The sequence below is a fragment of the Sabethes cyaneus genome, chromosome 2 (genome assembly GCF_943734655.1).
Source record: "Sabethes cyaneus chromosome 2, idSabCyanKW18_F2, whole genome shotgun sequence".
Lineage (NCBI taxonomy): Eukaryota > Metazoa > Arthropoda > Insecta > Diptera > Culicidae > Sabethes > Sabethes cyaneus.
The window spans coordinates 244,938,930-244,956,879 of record NC_071354.1 but is presented as its reverse complement, the minus strand read 5'-3'; the positions used below and the strand labels follow the sequence as shown (position 1 = coordinate 244,956,879).

The 17,950-nt window shown below is 36.5% G+C and overlaps 1 protein-coding gene across 1 annotated transcript in view; it reads left to right on the top strand.

Moving 5' to 3' along the window:
• LOC128736854 (uncharacterized) overlaps window positions 1–17,950 on the top strand; it is an 83,433-nt gene that overhangs the window by 46,142 nt on the left and 19,341 nt on the right. Inside the window, exons 10-12 of the mRNA XM_053831352.1 lie at window positions 2,434–2,534; window positions 11,682–11,933; window positions 12,102–12,211. Coding sequence (XP_053687327.1) covers window positions 2,434–2,534; window positions 11,682–11,933; window positions 12,102–12,211 — 463 coding nt within the window. The remainder of the gene's footprint in view (window positions 1–2,433; window positions 2,535–11,681; window positions 11,934–12,101; window positions 12,212–17,950) is intronic.

Below are 17,950 nucleotides of genomic sequence, written 5' to 3'. Positions count from 1 at the left end.
AAATGAAATACAAATTTCCTCATAATTCGAGCGCTAATCAAGCAAATGGAACCATATTTGGCATCATTTACCATCTCATATAAACGAAATACAAATTTCCTCATAACTCTAGAACTAATCAAGCAAATGGAACCAAATTTATCATGTGGGTGTTTTAGTAGGCAAGAATATTTTCTATGGTATATTTTCTATGGATTTCCCCACTTTAAGAGGGGGGCTCCTATACAAATGAAAAACAAATTTCCTCATAACTCGAGAACTAATCAAGCAAATGGAACCAAATTTGACATGTAAGTGGTTTTGGACGCAAGATTTTTTTCTATGGTGAATTGAGACCCCTCTCTTCTTTAGAAAGCGAGTTATGGCCCATCTCCCCTTTAAGAGGGTGGGCTTCCATACAAATGAAATGCAAATTTCCTCTTATCTCGAGAACTAATCAATCAAATGGAACCAAATTTGGCATGTGGGAGTTTTAGATGGCAGAAATTTTTTCTATGGTGAATTACGACCCTTTCCCCTTTTAAGAGGGGAGCTCCCATACAAATGAAATTCAAATTTCCTTATAACTTGAGAACTAATCAAGCAAATGGAACCAAATTTGGCATGTGGGAGATTTTGGAGTCTTGAATTTATTTTACGATAGTTAGAGACCTCTCACCCCTGTGGTAGGGGGATATGGACTCTCATACAAATAAAACAAAAATTTTTGCGAAACTCAAAAACTAATCGAACTCGAGAAATTCGAGACTCTTCCATGAAACATTAGTCAATACAAGACCACAAAAACTATCTATAGTAACACTAGATCATTCAGGACGAGACGGTCGCGAGTGTTGCCGGTGACCCGCCGTCGGAAGCGCCGCCCACTGGGGGCTTGCAAAACTCGAAATTGTGACAAAGATCATCCGAGATTCATGATTTATGTACAACACAGGTTAATTTGTGGCAATACGAAGTTTGTCGGGTCAGCTAGTATTCTATAAAATGATTTTTTAATATCACATATACTATAGTATTTGTTATTCAATACCCTAATAATACTAAAATATGTTATTCTAAACTCTGAACACAGTCATGTTATTGCTTTGTTATTCAAATAACACAAGTAGTTATTCTTTTGGCCTTAAAGGAGTAACATTTTGATATTATTTTTTGTTATTTTACCAACTATGTCAGCCAAAACAAGACCAAATTTTGATATGAGTTATTCGATTTCCAATAACATATTTTGATATTATTTTGCTCTTCGCTCCTGCTCGAGTATGCATGCTTATAAATCGTATTTGATGCGCAAAACTGGGCATATCCATACTATTTTGGAGGCGATATACGCGATGAGAAATAATCATACGTGTTTCATCTATATAAGTATTTATGTACGATAATATCCGATTAAGGGCGATACGCTCCATACTGCAATACGATTCTGTGCTGAAAATCCTATGTGTGTCAATTGTTATCATTATATACGACTGAAAATCAATTTAGGAGCAGTATATTAAGCTTTAGCAACGATTCCGAATTTGTTAAGAAATATTTACGATAGTTTTCGTACATTGACGATGATGGTTTGTTCGATTTGGTGGTGGCTGGGTACTATTACTTAGCGATTTTATAATTCGAATGTCCATAATCGGATACCTCTCTAAACATACCCGATTGCGAACCCACATAGATGCACTGGACAAATTCGCAAGGATGTAACGCTCATGCATACTTTTTCGAATGGAACTTTTTCAAGTAACTTTTTACTGGAAGAAAGTGGCTATCAAAAACAAAAATTTGTGACTCTGTGATCTACTATGTATATCAACGGTTATTTGTGCCGTTCAGATGCTGGTGTTTACTGTCGTGAACTGGAATTGAAGGAATCCTACTCACTGGTTAATTACTGCACTATTTTCCACGCTGAAATGAACTATATGCAAAGCTCCGTTTGCGCTTCAGAAAAGGTTGACTTGACTATTGGAGATCTTCTAAATATGAGAAAATTCCCAGAAAACTCGCATTATCGAAAAAAATGACCCATCTTCTTAACGTCGGAATTAAATTTTAAAGAGTTAATAAATATATACTTCCTAATTCCATAGATTGCAATACTATAGATATGGGTAAAAGAAGTACTTTGGCTCTAAGTATTTCCTCGACATTAAATCTAGAGAGCAAGATGAACGACCTAAAACACTAATTGGCTTTAGAAAAAAAATCAGAATACTAAATCCAAACTCCACATCATAAATACACACGTTGAATTCCGCGCCGCTCCACCATTTACATTTTTACAACACAACTCATGCAGATATATTTGACTTGTTTGTAGCATCTAATCAAATACGTAGCAGGGAAAAATAACTCATCTTTATTCAAAGTTGCCGAGACCATTATTAGCATCGCATAACCCAAACTAAATTATCATTCTCTTCCGCTTGACAGGTGGAAGCGTTCCCGGAGGCGCTGAAGTACTGGGAGCGCGTACCGGGCGGTCGCCTTCTGGAGCCGGGCGACAAATACCAGATGGAAACTCACAATGACGGGTAAGAAAACACAAAAGGGGGAAACCGAAATGCATGAAAATTCTCAAAATGTTTTACACCTTTTGTTTGCACACGGGCGAAGGAACGAAAAACGGCACTCCGTACCGGTGTCACAGCCATTTTTCATTGCCCGGCGTATGAAACATTAAATTTTTGTGGTATAATGCTTCCGCTCGGCTGCTATCTGGTTGGTTGCTGCCACCATCACCCACCAGCACCAAACGCACACACCGACCAACGGTTTCGGTACGGCTTCGCATCTGCCCTCAATCGACATTTAATCCTTCCATGGAAAAACCATGGACCAACAGCGGAATGACCGTACCGGTATCACCGTTCTGCTAAGTTGAGATAGTTTTTTTTCTCCCACTCACTCGACTCGACATTAGCACAGCCAGAACAACAGGTTGCTTTGTCTATCTCCCCTATATCGGTCGGTGTGGATGTCTTTTTCCGTGCCCCATCATGGTACGCGCTGGGAAAGAAGCTTTTCACACGGTCACCCGTCGTTCCGTGTTTCTCTGTCGCTTTAAATTGATATTTCTGTTGTTTTTTTCGGCGTTTTAGTTTTTCGTTTGTGAGCAACGAATAATTCTCATGACACGCTTTATCTCTTTGGGGACAATGATCGATTGTTATTTATGCGCTGGAAAAACACATCTGTGTACAAATTGATTTCAAGTTTGACGTAGTTTTGCGGTGAGCAGTATTGACTTTAACAAAATTGTTTTTCAAACGACAAAAAAATGTGAAAATTCTACTGGGTTTGGTGGAACGAATAACAAAGTAATTTATACGTTATTTGTTGCCCTTTCATAACTAATGGTACGAATCAGGGACATATGTCTCAATTACACGAAAGCTATTAGGCTATAATGTGTCACAATGACCATAACAGTAACTGTGTGGATATATATTTTCAGTCACAAGAATTTTCTGAGGATGTATTTTTTATATCAAATCAAATACCAAAAAACAACCAACATGTCCCTTGTTTAATAGATTTTATAGTAATAAGTCGTATTATGACTGTTTTTCATTAGAGAACAATGCGTCTCCATGAAAAACAAAATGATGGAGGCGCGCGGTTATCTGTGAAGAATTCAATTATACAGTAACAAATTCTCGTATTGAAATTCGGTAGCCCTTTTAATTTGTAAATTGAATTACTAATACCCTAATACCTTTCATCTTGAAACTTTCGGTTGGTCTGCTGAGTATCATATGAAAGCCAATTATGTCATAACAGGTGGTCACCGGAGCTTTGTAATTAATGGCATCGGTCGGGTAGAATCGGTGTCGGGGTCATCCAGATATGTGCCATTATATTGCATAAATGATTTCAAATTCTTTCAACCAATAACTGGCAAACAATCAACCGTTATTCGATAACATAATGTATTATCCATTTTATATGCAATGATAACGCCGCCCAAACAACTATGATAATGCGATAATTGACTTTAAAATTCAATTTCAATTTGGCGTGCAAAAATAACAGAACCTGACTGTTCTGTGCAGCGCAGCGGTTCAGTTAACAGTTGTTTAAATCTGACACAAACACGACAATAAATTGACACTCGAACCGCAATAATTCACATTTACTCAATTATTTTACGGCTTCAGCAGTGGACTGGCGGAAATGCGTTTCATATTTCAGACTGAGTTAGTGTTACATATTTATACGGCTTTGGTTAATAGTTATGAATAGGTGCTGATTGTAATATGACGGGTCATATGCTAGATTGTTTTGCATTTTTTTTTTGTGACACTCTATTCCTGCCGACATAATTTATGCAGCTTTAATAAATTTCTAATGAATAAATATTTCATGAAGTTTTTTTACTATCAAAACAAACATGGCTTGACCCTGATTCCCAAAACAGCTTAATTGGAAGTAGTCTTGTGCTTGAAATTGTTCGTTTATCTCAGAAAAAGCTATGGGATGGGCAATTTGCCCCCGTCTCAAGTGACCGAGATATTATGGAAAAATGCATTCGACCATGTTTAGTTTGAAAAAAAAAAATCAATAAAATCAGTAGTGATTGCGATACCTTTCGATATTTGGCATAATTTTTGTTTAAAACCCATTTTTTGCAATCTTATTGATAATCATACGCTTTTCAAATTGTTTTAATTCGACTTTCTGATAATTTTAAAACGACTTTCTTATGACTTTCACACGATATTTAGACGGCCCACAGACGACTATCAGTCGAACTTCAGGCAACCTTTAGACGATTTCAAGAGGGGTTTTAGACTATTTTCAGATGACATAAAATTGAGTTTCAATCTTTCAATCCACTGTCAAATGACTTTTTGTGACGAGTTTTAGACGACCTTCACTGTCCTTTTTCAAACGACTTTCAGGTGAACTTCAGGTCACGTTCAGACGAGTTGTAGACGATTTTCAAACAAGTTTTAGGCCATTTTCAGGCAACTGACTTGTAAATGATCTTTAGATGGCTTTCAGATAATTTTTAGAACAATTTCAAACAAATTTCAGACGACTTTTCTTTACCTTTTAAGCGACTTTAACCGACCTTCATACGATTTTAATATAGTATTCAGACTATAAGAATGCCTTTAAGATGGCTTTCAAGCAACTTTCAAATGTCCTCGGCTTCTTTTAGGTGATATTCTGGTGATGTTTAGGTGGCAGATATTTCGAGTGTCTCCCAAATGCAAGCGTATGATTATATTCGCAGGATTTTCGGTCAATTTTTAAACTATTACTTCCCTTCCTATATCCGATTTATGGACTTAAAGTTGTCCATTTGCTTTCAGACGACTTTCAGTTGGCTTTTAGTCGACTTTTAATCTTCTTTCAAAAGGCTTTCATGCAACCTTCATACGAATTTCTGATTTTAAGACGGCCTTTATACTGACTTCAGGAGGAGACAATATAACAACTTTCAGAAGACTTTCATCCAACTTTCTGATTGCCTTTTTACTGATTTTATACGGGCTTCAAGCGACTGCTAATTGATTTTCAAACAACTTTTAGACTATTTTTAGACAACTTTCAGATAATTTTTTTGGCATCTTCAAATAGATTTCGAACCGTTAGGCGACCTTCTGATAACTTTTATATGATTGAACTTTGCTTTTAGAACAATTTCAGACAACTTTCAGACGATTTTCTGGTAAGTTCCTTACGACTTACTGATAACTTTTAGACGACCTTTAAGTGATTTTAAAGTGGTTCTTAGGTGCTATTCAGATAACCTTAAGACCTTTAGATGGCTCTCAGACAATTTTCAAATGACTTTAAGACGACTTTTGACCGGCTTCAAGTGACTTTCAGGCGATTTTCAGTCACCGAAAATCGCCAAAAATTACCAAACAATCTCAAATTATTTCACACAACTCTCAAAACGGCTTTCAGGCAGCCTTCATACGATGTTTTCTAGATAACTCTCGAACGACTGTCAGAGGATCTTTCGGATCACGTTCGGAGGACGATTCTAGATGGCCTGCGAGTAAGCTTCAAACGACTTTCAGGTGAACTTCGGATGATTGTTAGATGATTTTTAGAAAATTTTTAAACGACTTTTAGATGATTTTCATACAACTTTCAAATGTCCATTAGATTACTTTAAAAAGATCTTCAGATGATTCTCTGATTTCTTACAGACATGTTTAAGATAACTTCTAGATGATTTTTATACGACCTACTGATGAGTTTGATATGATTTTAAGACAGCCTTTAGACGACTTTCAAGCAACTTTCAGGCGACCTTCAAACGATTTAAAGATGGTTTTTAGACGATTTTCAAATGACTTTTGACGATTCTTAGACTAATTTCAAATTTCTATCAACTGACTTTGAGACAATTTCCGAGCGACTGTTAGATGATCCGTTAGTGAACTTCCGGACGATTTTCATGCGGCTCTCAGATTACTTACAAAATTCTTCCAAATGGTTTTCAGAGGGCTTACAAGCAAGTTTTAGATGATTTTCAAACAATTTTTAGATAACTTTTGAAATAGCTTCAAATGTCTCTCAGACGCTTTTTTGAAATCTTGAAACGACCTATCAGAAGACTTATGGAACAACTTTCAAATGTCTTTCATACGACATTTAGATAGCCGTCAGACGACTTTCAAACAAATTTCAGGCTAGTTTCAAACAATTTTACGAATTTCAAATATCTCTTGGACGGCCCTTCGATTACTTTCAAATTTCTTTCATATGGTTTTAAGACGATTTCCGGGCGATATCTAGATGATGTTCAGTATTCAGACGACTTTCTGCTGACTTTCGAATGGATTTCAAACAACTTTCCCTTATAATATTTGGGCAATCTTTACACAACTATCTGAAGGCATTTCAGGTCACGACTTTTAGATGACTTTTTGATGAAATTTTAATGACTTTTAGGGGACTTTAGGCAACTTATTGATCATTTTCAGACGAAGTTTACAACTTTAAAACAACTTTTGAATTATTTTAGGACTTACAAATGACTTTTAAAAGACCGTCAGATGGTTCTCAGATGGTTTTTTAACATCTTATTCAACGGGTTTTCAGATAACATTCCTTAATAGCTTTAGGCAACCTTTATACTTTGAGACTGATTTCAGCAGACACTTAAATGATTTTCTCCAGACTTTCTGATGCTTTTATGACAACTTTTCTAGGTGGCCTGTAAGCGACTTTTAAACGACATTCAAGCAAAACTGAAGGTAAAATTCAGACGAGTTTTATGCCGTTTTAGGCCACTTTTAGGGGTCTTTAAAACAACTTTTAGACGATTTCTAGACATTGACAAAACTTGTGTTTTTTAGTCGTTGACGGTCAGGCATTAATATTAATATTTTTTTGAAACGATAGTTCTACAATTGATGCCCTCCCTCCCTCCAGTTATGATTTTTATGGTGTTTTTGTGATTTCTAATGCGTTTAATGAAGCCGACAAACCTGTCCAACCCTTAAACGACTTTTAGATTAATTTTAAACAATTTACAGATGGCTTTTTAACGACTTTCTGAGTTTAATACGGGTTTCATACGACTTTTAGAGGCGTACTATCAGGTGACCTTCAGAATAATTTCAAACGTCTTTCAGCCGACCTGCAGATAACCATAATATGACTTTAAGACGACTTTCAAACATCTTTCAAAGCGTTCCAGATGACTTCCGGGCGACTTTTAGACTACATTCAGCGAATATTCGGGCGACTTTCAGACGACTCTCAGACTACTTTCTATCAAATGGCTTTTGGAGAGCTTCCAAATTCGGACAACGTTATCAAACCACCTATTAGTGGCTTTCAGATGACTTTTAGACGAACCTCAAGAGACGTTCAAACGCTTTTCAGACGCCCTTTCAGATCACTTTTCAGAAGATTTTTTTACGACTTTCTGATGGACTTGAGGCATTTCAAGCGACCTTCAGGGAGCTTCAGGTAATTTTAGGATTATTTTCAGACGACTTTTAGGGGGCTTTCAAACAAATTTTAGATATTTTTTCACGTCTTCAAACTGTTTCCAACAGGGCCTTTAGGTAACTTTAGAAAGCTATCTTAGTCTTTCAGAAGAATTTTAGACAACTTCCAGACGATTTTCTGAACGACTCCCAACGATTTTCTGATTACTTGTTTATACGACTTTTAGACGGCCTTCAAACGAGTTTCACGTGACTTTCAGGTGAACTTTACACGATGTTAAGGTAACTTTCAGATGACTTTCAAATGACTCGCACTGCTGTATTTTGTAGATGTTGACAGCGGTAACGTCATCTCGGCATATTTCGGGATTTTGACAACAAAGAAAGTCTCCGTTTTCAGCAAAGTAGATCAATAGACCAAGATCATTCGATCGTTGAACAAGGTTTCATAACTTTGTCTCCAGACGGAGTTAGTATTCGAGTGCAGTTTTGTTCGGTTCTAGCAAATCCTGTTAATCGAAGTTGGCGCGAGTAACGGCTTTCATACGATATACCGTATATTTTTCAGGCGACCTTTCAGATCACTTTCGTGTGACGACTTCTAGATGACTTTCCTTCGGCATTCTGATAGATTTATGATGACTTTTGATGACTTTAAACGACTGTCAGGTAATTTATAGATCACTTTCCGACGAGTTTTAGATGTCTTTTAGTGCACTTTTTAACAGCTTTTAGGCGATTTTTAGACAACTTTCCGGTGACTTTTAAAAGAGCTTCAAATGGCTCCCAGCTAGCTTTTTAACGTCTTGAAACGGCTTGAGACAACTTTTATACGACTTTCTGATTACTTTCAAATGGCATTCAAACGATCTTACATGAGATTTAGACAACCTTCATCTGAGTTGCTAATGGCTCTCAGTTGACTTTTACACTGATTGCAGCAGACATTTGCACAATTTTCACTAGACTTTTTGATGGTCTTTTGGCGACTTTTAGACGATCTTTAGGTGATTTTCAAATGACTTTCACGTGAACTTCAATTAATTTACAGGTCACTTTCAGGCGAGTTTTTTCCGACTTTTCGACTCTCAAACAACTTTTAGACAACTTTCAGACTTTCTGTTGACTTTTATACGACTTTCTGACTTTTTTACGTTTAGACGACCTTGAAATGATTTTCAAACGACTTGCAGATTACACGAATTTTTACGACTTCAAAATGCTTTCTGCGAAAAGTTTTAGAAAAAATTCCTCGACAATTTTCAGAACGACCTTTCTACGATTATCTGATTACTTTACGGTTATAGGGCTTTTAAACGGCGTTTAGACGACTTTCAAACGTAACCTGTAGACGATGTTAAAATGACTTTAAATAAACTTTCGGTTACTCACACTGTTGTCTTTTGTATAACGCATATGGGATGTTAACTTCATCTTGGGATTCTTGCAATAAAGAAAGATCATGTTTTCAGCATTGTTTTTCTTGATCAATAGATCAAGATCATAAGTTTGTCACCAAGCGGCGTTAATATCCGAGTTCTGTTCTGCTTTAGTATGTCTGTTAATCGCAGTTTGTGTGAGTAACGGAAGGTTTGCACATAACTTCTGGACGACTTACAGACAGGTTTACTTTCTGTTGACTTTCAGATGACTTTTTAACAATTTTCAGATGATTTTTATACAACTTTCAAGCAACTTATGGGTTACATTTAAATCTCGCATGATTTTTAAATAGGTCCTAACTGCAAATGAGAAATTCTCTTCTTGTCTCATCTCTCACACTTATCACGGCTGCATGATAGTGTTTCAATCCAATTGTTCTTAACGGTTAGTTAGCTCATGATGCCAGATACCATATCATGCGAAAAAGATGCTTTCAAGTGTACGTTGTGATAAGCGTGAGAAAGGAGACACGAAAATAGTCTCTTTGCTGTTAGGGCTTATTCAAAAATCAGGCCAGAAATGATATTCAGATGACTTTGCAACGGTTTACAGACGGATCTCTAAAATTTCATGAAATATTATGAAAGTAAAAAATTTTTTTTTTCTAAATCAAGATCATGGATTTTGCCAGGAAACTTCAACAAAAACTTTCTCGATTTTTTTGGAAGCGCAGTGTGGCATGTTGAGCCGTCTTGTTGAAACCGCAGTTCTTCCACATTAAAAGCACTCATTTGCGACATCAACAAGTCGGTTATCTTGGTCCTGTAGCGGTCACGATAAACACCTTTACCAATTAGTCGCCTCATTTCTGAAGAAAAATGGAACATTAAACTAAACACAAAACAAGTGATAGTGCAGTCAAAATTTCACACTAAAGGTGTTGCCAACTTAGAGCTCTATACCTCTACCACTGTAGTCCTAAAACCACTTTTAAAATTTTTATTTCTTAACTTAACAAACCTTCAGATTGAAACGATTGCTATTCGAACTAAAACTAGACCAGAGTTTATTCTACAACAGATGTTCTTCGTTCTATCCTGTTCAACGGTTGAAGATGTGCTCAGTTTTTGAATTATTCTTTTTCATATCTAACATAGGCTGTAGTGCAGCTTGATCAACTCATTACTATCTATTTCTTTAGAAAGCGAACGAGAGCAGGCATCCTTGAGAGGCGGTGTATTTGAAACTTCATGAGATGAAATACTCTCACGCTAGGCTGGCATAAGTATGCGGAATGAATTTCAGCAAGAAATAATTTCCATTCAATTCTACTAATGATCGCCACGCCGTTGCGACTCCACGGAGTGTTTGCTAAAAATAATAAATGTGTAGCACACCCTGAAGAGGGGCAATGCATAATTTGCTTGCCATAAATAAAGCATCATTGTTTCGATACTCAAATCGACTTACTGACAATCAACTGTCGAATCAATTCCGTATATCTTTTAAATAGACTTCACTAGATAAATGGCGAATGATTGGCAGAAATTGGAAGGTAATCTATGCAACCGTTCTTAAGTCCAGTAGAAGTGTCAGTGGAGAAGCTTGAACAGTTTTGATTTATTTGATAAAAAATAAATGGGCAACTCAATGAATTCAATACGTTTCTTTGTTGTGTTGATTTCGAATATAATTCGTACAAAATCCATAGCGCTCGATAGTTAATTGTACGAGAACGTCTAAAATAATTAATTGGATGCCAGGTACAACCTTATAACAGTTACTTCAGAAAACATCGAAAGTTTTCAATTTAGGTCAGAGAATGGAAATCAAAAAACCAGACCAAGTTGGACCAAAATATTTTTCTTTTGTCGGTGGCTGTGACACACACGACCTCTACATATCTGCCAGACCTGTTGAAGCATGTCACATAGCCTGCAGATGGGGCTCTTGCTGTCGCATGTTACACATTTTTCTGCTTTGCATATTTCTTTCCATTGTGAATGGCAGGAATCTCCTTTATGGGCCAAGCCTAACACGATTGATAAATATGGCATGCAGAAACGTGATATTGAATGCTGTTTACCTACTTTTGTTTCGTTCGGTTCATCTGTCGCTCTATAAAAGCAATAAGATTTTCTTCAACCCACTTAAAGATTGAGGGGGTGATTACTCTAAAAAGTGTAATTCCTTTGCTAAAGCCAAACAAATCGCCTGCCATTAACAAGAGGAAATCGAAAATAATTTAATCACCAGGTAAACCAATCAATTCCTTCGCTCGTGTCATCATCAATCTAAACACCCTTTTGCCCTCGGTTTGTTGCCCGGTTTATGCTGGCATCACATTTGATTGCGTTTGTACATTTCACACAGGTACAAATCGATAATGCGGTTAAACATAACCAACATCCGGCTGGCAGACTTCGGCGAGTACCATTGTATTGCCAAGAACGAGCTCGGCATCACGCAGGCAGAGTTTCACTTAATGGAACCTTCGCCGTACATCATCCACAGACCGGGTAGCATGGGCGAACGAAAGGAATATGGAGAACAGCCACCGAAGGTCGAATCGTACGAGGAAATCTGTGGTCCGCCGACTACGTGCCCGGAGTGTCCCGATCCAAGGTATGCCACGGAACAGTTCTGCCGTTAATAGCGCGTCCGCAACGCAACGCACCGGCAACGGCAAGGTGCAACATAAAAGCCGTTCGGCAGTATTGTTCCTACGAACGGAGCTCCGTTTTGGGGATGACAGACAAATAATTAATTGTTGTATAATTGATTGCTTCGCAGGGACTTCAAATGCAAGGATACGATTGTTTCCTTGTACGATCTGGTGGGAAATCTGGAGATCAAGCAAACCGGAAACGTAAGCTATCCGGGATTGGGAAACCGAACAACAGGTGAGAAAGTTTTAGCTCAACTGAGAATAGGATTTTCTGGTTTTTGTGTAAAAAAAACGATGAGAGAACTATATTTGCTTTCATCATGATTTACTTACTAACGGTTTCCAGCTCTTGTTTAGTAACCACAACAAGCTATTAAATCAGCCAGTCCACTGACGCCTTTTTGACTTTCAATCAATCACGCAATTTATTTTATTTGCACTTGATACTGACTGGATTGACTGTCGCTGGAATAGCTCGATAGTAAATTCATCATAAAACGAAGAGACGCTTCGTTTATTGCTGGCTTTAGATTAGACACTGCAAGCTCATTGATCAGCAAATATTGATTTCTAAGCATTTCATACATGGACTACCTTACCTAGGCAGTATCAGGGATGTCATTGTGCTGACCGCAAATGGGAATCTGTGGCTAGCAAGACAAAGCTAAATCATCTTTAGATTAAGTGTCAAAAGCGTTGTCAGGTGCATTTACCGCAATCTAATATCCGCCTTTCAACGATATATTTTATATTAAACATAATGAAATGGAACTGGAGATATAGACATTAATATATTCGTGTCGGCTATGTAGGACGAAGGTAATCCATTTGGTGTTGGGAAGTTTATCGAATCTATAACGGAGCAGGTCGCACTGGTTTGTGACCACAGACAATGATATGTACTGGATAAACTTACAGTTACTAAGAGATAAAAAGGACCTTCGTGTACTCTACCAGTCACACCTGTTCCGATCATAACTTTCGCATCGTTCAGAATCAAAATGTTTCCTATAATGACCGTTGATCGGAATTCAGCATATCATTTATCATAATTATTTTCTCACTGAAAAACTGATTAATGTATTTTTAACATTCGCTTTATTTTTGATGGGTTTTTCATTAAAAATGATAAAGGAAAGTGAAAAGCGGGTGAATATGGGGAATGAGGTAAAACATCATAAACCAAGGGTCAATTATTTTCCGAGCAGTAATCAAAGTATGGGGCCTGGCATTGCCGTGACGAAACTCCTTTCCAATTGCCAATTCACATTTTTGTCAGTTACGAACATGATCGTTTTTCGGCCACTTCCCGTGGCCGGATCATTATAAAATTAGAATCAAAATAAGCGGAAAAGACTGCAGAATCAAAATCTGAAATAAAAACTTACACAATGGGATTGATTCCTTTTTACCTGCGTTGTATGGACCGAAACCTTCAGATCGACGCTATCTGTACCGATCTGAAGACTATTTTTGACCGTGTGGATCATGGGATATTATACGCCAAGTTTCACGATCTTGGAGGTTCCTTTGCGATAGTCGCATGGCTAAATTGTTACCTAATTGCTGTAAAAATTGGCTGGTCCCAGCCTAACTGGTTTAACAACAACTCCGGTGTCCCTCAAGGCAGCACCTTGGGGTTCTTACTGTTCTCATTGTTTGCTGTTTAACGCATGGCCTTGTCATACAATCGTGCCGTGCATAATTTTATTTTTGATTTTTGTTGTTTTCTATTCAAAGTAATGTGAATTGTTTATATCTGGTTAACCTATGATTGGTATTTGCATTGAAAAGCTGATGCGTTTTTGCGTCGCACAATGGGCAAAAACTAGCTCATAATCCCAAAAATTAGAAGCCGCTGGTTTGGAATCTTACAAGTTACCTAGTCCCATGTTAAAAAATATAGGAAATAGGTTGGTGATGGTTTCATCCTGCAAAGACTTCGGAAAGTGGTCCATTTTGCCCTGTTTTCCTCATAAATCATGATAAAAGCTAACTAAACAGTATAAAAACTTAACTGCCGCCCGTAAAATGAACTCAAACGCTCAAACGCTTCCAAATGTTGTTAAAACATCAGCAGAAACAAATCCCATCCATTCCATACTGTGTGAAATGCAAAAATAGTCCATTTTGCCCAATTCACCCTCATATAAAAAACCTAATTAAAGCTATTTAAACTAACTCAAAGGCAAAAACAGTCTACAAAAAGACGATAACGTTTTATGACATTCTTCGGCAAAATGAATTTATCTTCCCAAGCAGGAGCGAAGAGCAAAACAATATAAAAACAATATCATACTGTGGTATAATGCTATATTTTGGTATGAATAGATATGGAGATACATTGATAACACATTTTATTATTGAGTAGATATTTTAAACAGTGGTTGTAAGATGAGTTCAATAACTGATTTTGTTATCATATCTTATTTTGACCTTAAAATGACATTCGATATATTTCATAAAAAAATTTTTATTGATTAAAGAGATTTTAGATTATAAATATTTTATCAAATGATTGTTTAATATCTCATATGCTACTGCATTTGTTATTCAATACCTTAATAATACTAAAATATGTTATTCTAAACTCTGAATATACAGTCATGTTATTGCATTGTTATCCAAATTACACAAGTAGTTATTCTCTTGGCCTTAAAGGAGCAAAATTTTGATATTATTTTTTGTTATTTTACCAACTATGTCAGCCAAAACAAGACCAAATTTTGATACGAGTTATTCAATTTTCATAACACATTTTGATATTATTTTGCTCTTCGCTCCTGCTCGGGTTAGCAATGCTGCTATAAAATTTTTTTAAACCCATATATTCTGGGATAAGAAATAATACTCTTAAGAAAGAACACTCTAGCATAAACAACTAATCGGTCAAAATGGACGCCAAAACCTGGAGAAAACCTATTTCACCACATAATAAATCAGCAACGATTGATCTTGACACTACGTTGACGTTTTCTTTGTTTATTCTAGAAGAACAAAGTTTATGGTTATCTTGCATAAAGGTTGGTTACCTTACGTAATTCAAACAGGTTTCATTCAAGCGCAACATACGTCTTCTTCGAGCATACAATACTACCGCTACTCGCATAGCAGTCCCATTTTCTATAGAGTTTCCTATATAAATGGGACTGATATGCGAGTAGCGACAGAATAGGTGTGGATAAATTTATCGCACCTTCGGAAAAATCTTCTTTAACTTGCGTGAAAATATTAGCTTTATTAGCGCTTTATAGTAGATTCAGATAATACCACTGGAAGAATGACGATAAATATGGTGTTCTTTAAAATCATGAGTGGTTTAATTCTTTTAAATAAATTTTGGATCACATAAAAAGTTCCTTACCAAAGCTTGATTAAAATTTGATAACCATCAGCTTCTTTATGAAATTATTGAAATAGTATTAAATTAATTGAATTATTCTATAATCTAGCAAAAACAAAAGACACTTTAAAATGTATTTGTATGTCGCAAATGTAACTTTTATGTCACAAAACATATGTCACAAGATAAGAGACAAAAGTGGCAAGAGAAATCTCTTATCTGCAGGCTTATAGCGTGCCCTAAAAACAATTTCAATTTCAATTCGCGTTTTACTGGCAAAGCGCAGAAGGCAAAACGATCTGCTATCTCTCTCCCTCTCTCTCGCTCACTTTCTCACACTCTCATTCTCACTATTTCTTTCACACTAACTTTCTCACATTCTCTCTCACTCAATCACTCTCTCTTCTCACTCACTCTCAGTCAATCAATCACTCTCATTCTATCTCTCACACTAATTATCTCCCACTCACTCACTATCAGTCATTCTCTCTCACTCTTTCTCATACTCAGTCTCTCTCACACATTCTTTCTCTCACTCAAACACTTTCTCACATTTTCTCTCACACACACACTCTCACTCTCACTATCTCTCTCACACTCACATTCTCTCTCACTCACTCTCTCCTTTACTCTCATTCTATCTCTCACACTCTCACTCTTTCTTTCGCATACACTTGCACTCTCACTCTCCGTATCTTACTCCTTCTCTCACTCTCACTACCTGCTTTGCTGTTTTGCTCTACCCCCGAATGACGACTGTCAGTTTTGTTTCATTTTTCTTTTCTGCCGGACCACAACCGAATGCATGCTCTCAAGGTCACGGAGCAAATTTTTTCAGTTTATATAATCCCCCAGCTAGCATTTTCATATGTATAAAAAAGGTAAAAATCAGCATTACGTACAGATATACATGCTAAATAAATCGTATTTCATGCGCACAATTGGCATATCCGTACTATTTTGGAGGCGATATACGTGATTACGAATAATTTTGAGCGTTACGACTATATAAGTATTTATATACGATAAGATCCGATTAAGCGCGAGTCGCTCCGTACTACTCTACGATTTTGTGCTGAAAATCGTATGTATGTCAGTCATTATCATTATATACAACAAAAAATCAACTTGATCCCACTTTATTCAGCTTTAGTTACGATTTCGAGTTTATTAGGAGATATTTACGATAGTTTTCGAACATTGATATACGAGTTGGTGCTAGCTGGGCCGACGTCCCATGTTCTTTTTGGTATTCTGGACAAATAATCTCTATACCCGTAAAAAAGTTTACATTAAGTTCTATGCATCTACAACAGTTTTATAACTATAAAGAGCCTCAAATTCAAATTTTATTCATATTTTTGTTTCTTATTCTATGCTACAGAATTTGCCATATTTCATCATAAATTTGCTGCCTTTTTACCTTTGTTATACTAAATAACAAAAGTTTTTAATTACATTTTGTTTTTTCGCCTAAAAATAACCATAAAAGCACGATAAATTTTACTTTAAATGAAAATTTTTGTTCGTGAAAAACTAGATTTTTTTATTGTTAAGACACTTTACAACCCGTCATTTTTATGGTAGAATCTCTGAAAACCATGAAAGTTATGGGGGACAACAGTATGTTTGGTAGTTTGGTTATCTTTTCTGACGATAAATTTATTGTTTTTACTGTATTTTATAGCCTACTGTTACATTTTTTTTTTATCTTCGTTTTATGGTTATTTTTTTCGGGCGGTTCTTTAGTTAGTAAAACATAAAACAACCAAAAGAGCGTGGGTGCGAGCCCCACCATTGCATCTTCGGTTCATCCAATTAAATCATTCTTCGCATCAGACGTTTCCACCGTTTCCAAAAAAGAATTTACGCTATGACCCCGCGTATAGAGTCATATACAAGTAAATAAAAAGGTACTCACACGAAGACTTGCCGGAACGACCATCGGCAACGCACTGCATGTTTCTATCGCACTGATCGAGTAGAACAGTCTTTCTTCTCGGCAACAGAAACAAAGAGCAGGCATTCAAAACTAATATCGTCGCAAGAGGAGTGTGTGATGCCAAACATTCGGGTACCAACTGAAAGAGCGAAATACTCTCTAGTAGTCACCAGTGTGTGAAGAAAATACTAGCTCTGGTTAAGATTGTGCGCCTTCTGCGTGAGTGGCTGTAAAAGAAAACAGTATTCATGCATCATTCTGAGGCAGTATTTGGGTTGTTGTGAGGAGTAGATGTCTCTGATTCTTTATGGTTAAGGTGAGCAAAAACAAACCTGATTATGTGCTACAAAGTGGATGCTTTTATTTTTAATTTTCATTTACATCCATTGTAGACAAGTAATATCTGTGGATAGTTTTTTCCTTTCAATGCTCATAGGTAGTCAATTTAAAATAAAATTCAGTCTTAATCACTGAAGTTTTTGGAGCGTCTTAGTAGAATACGAAAACTGAAATTAAATAAAAAAGAAAACTTTCCAATTAAATTCTGCTATGCATATTTATTCCCGACAGACGTATTTCGCCTACGACTTGCAGGCTTCATCAGAGTCTGTTTTCGAACAGAAGTGTCTGTGAAGTGAAGAAGTGAAGTTCCAGAAATAAAACGAAAAATTTATGATGTTTCGTAAGTG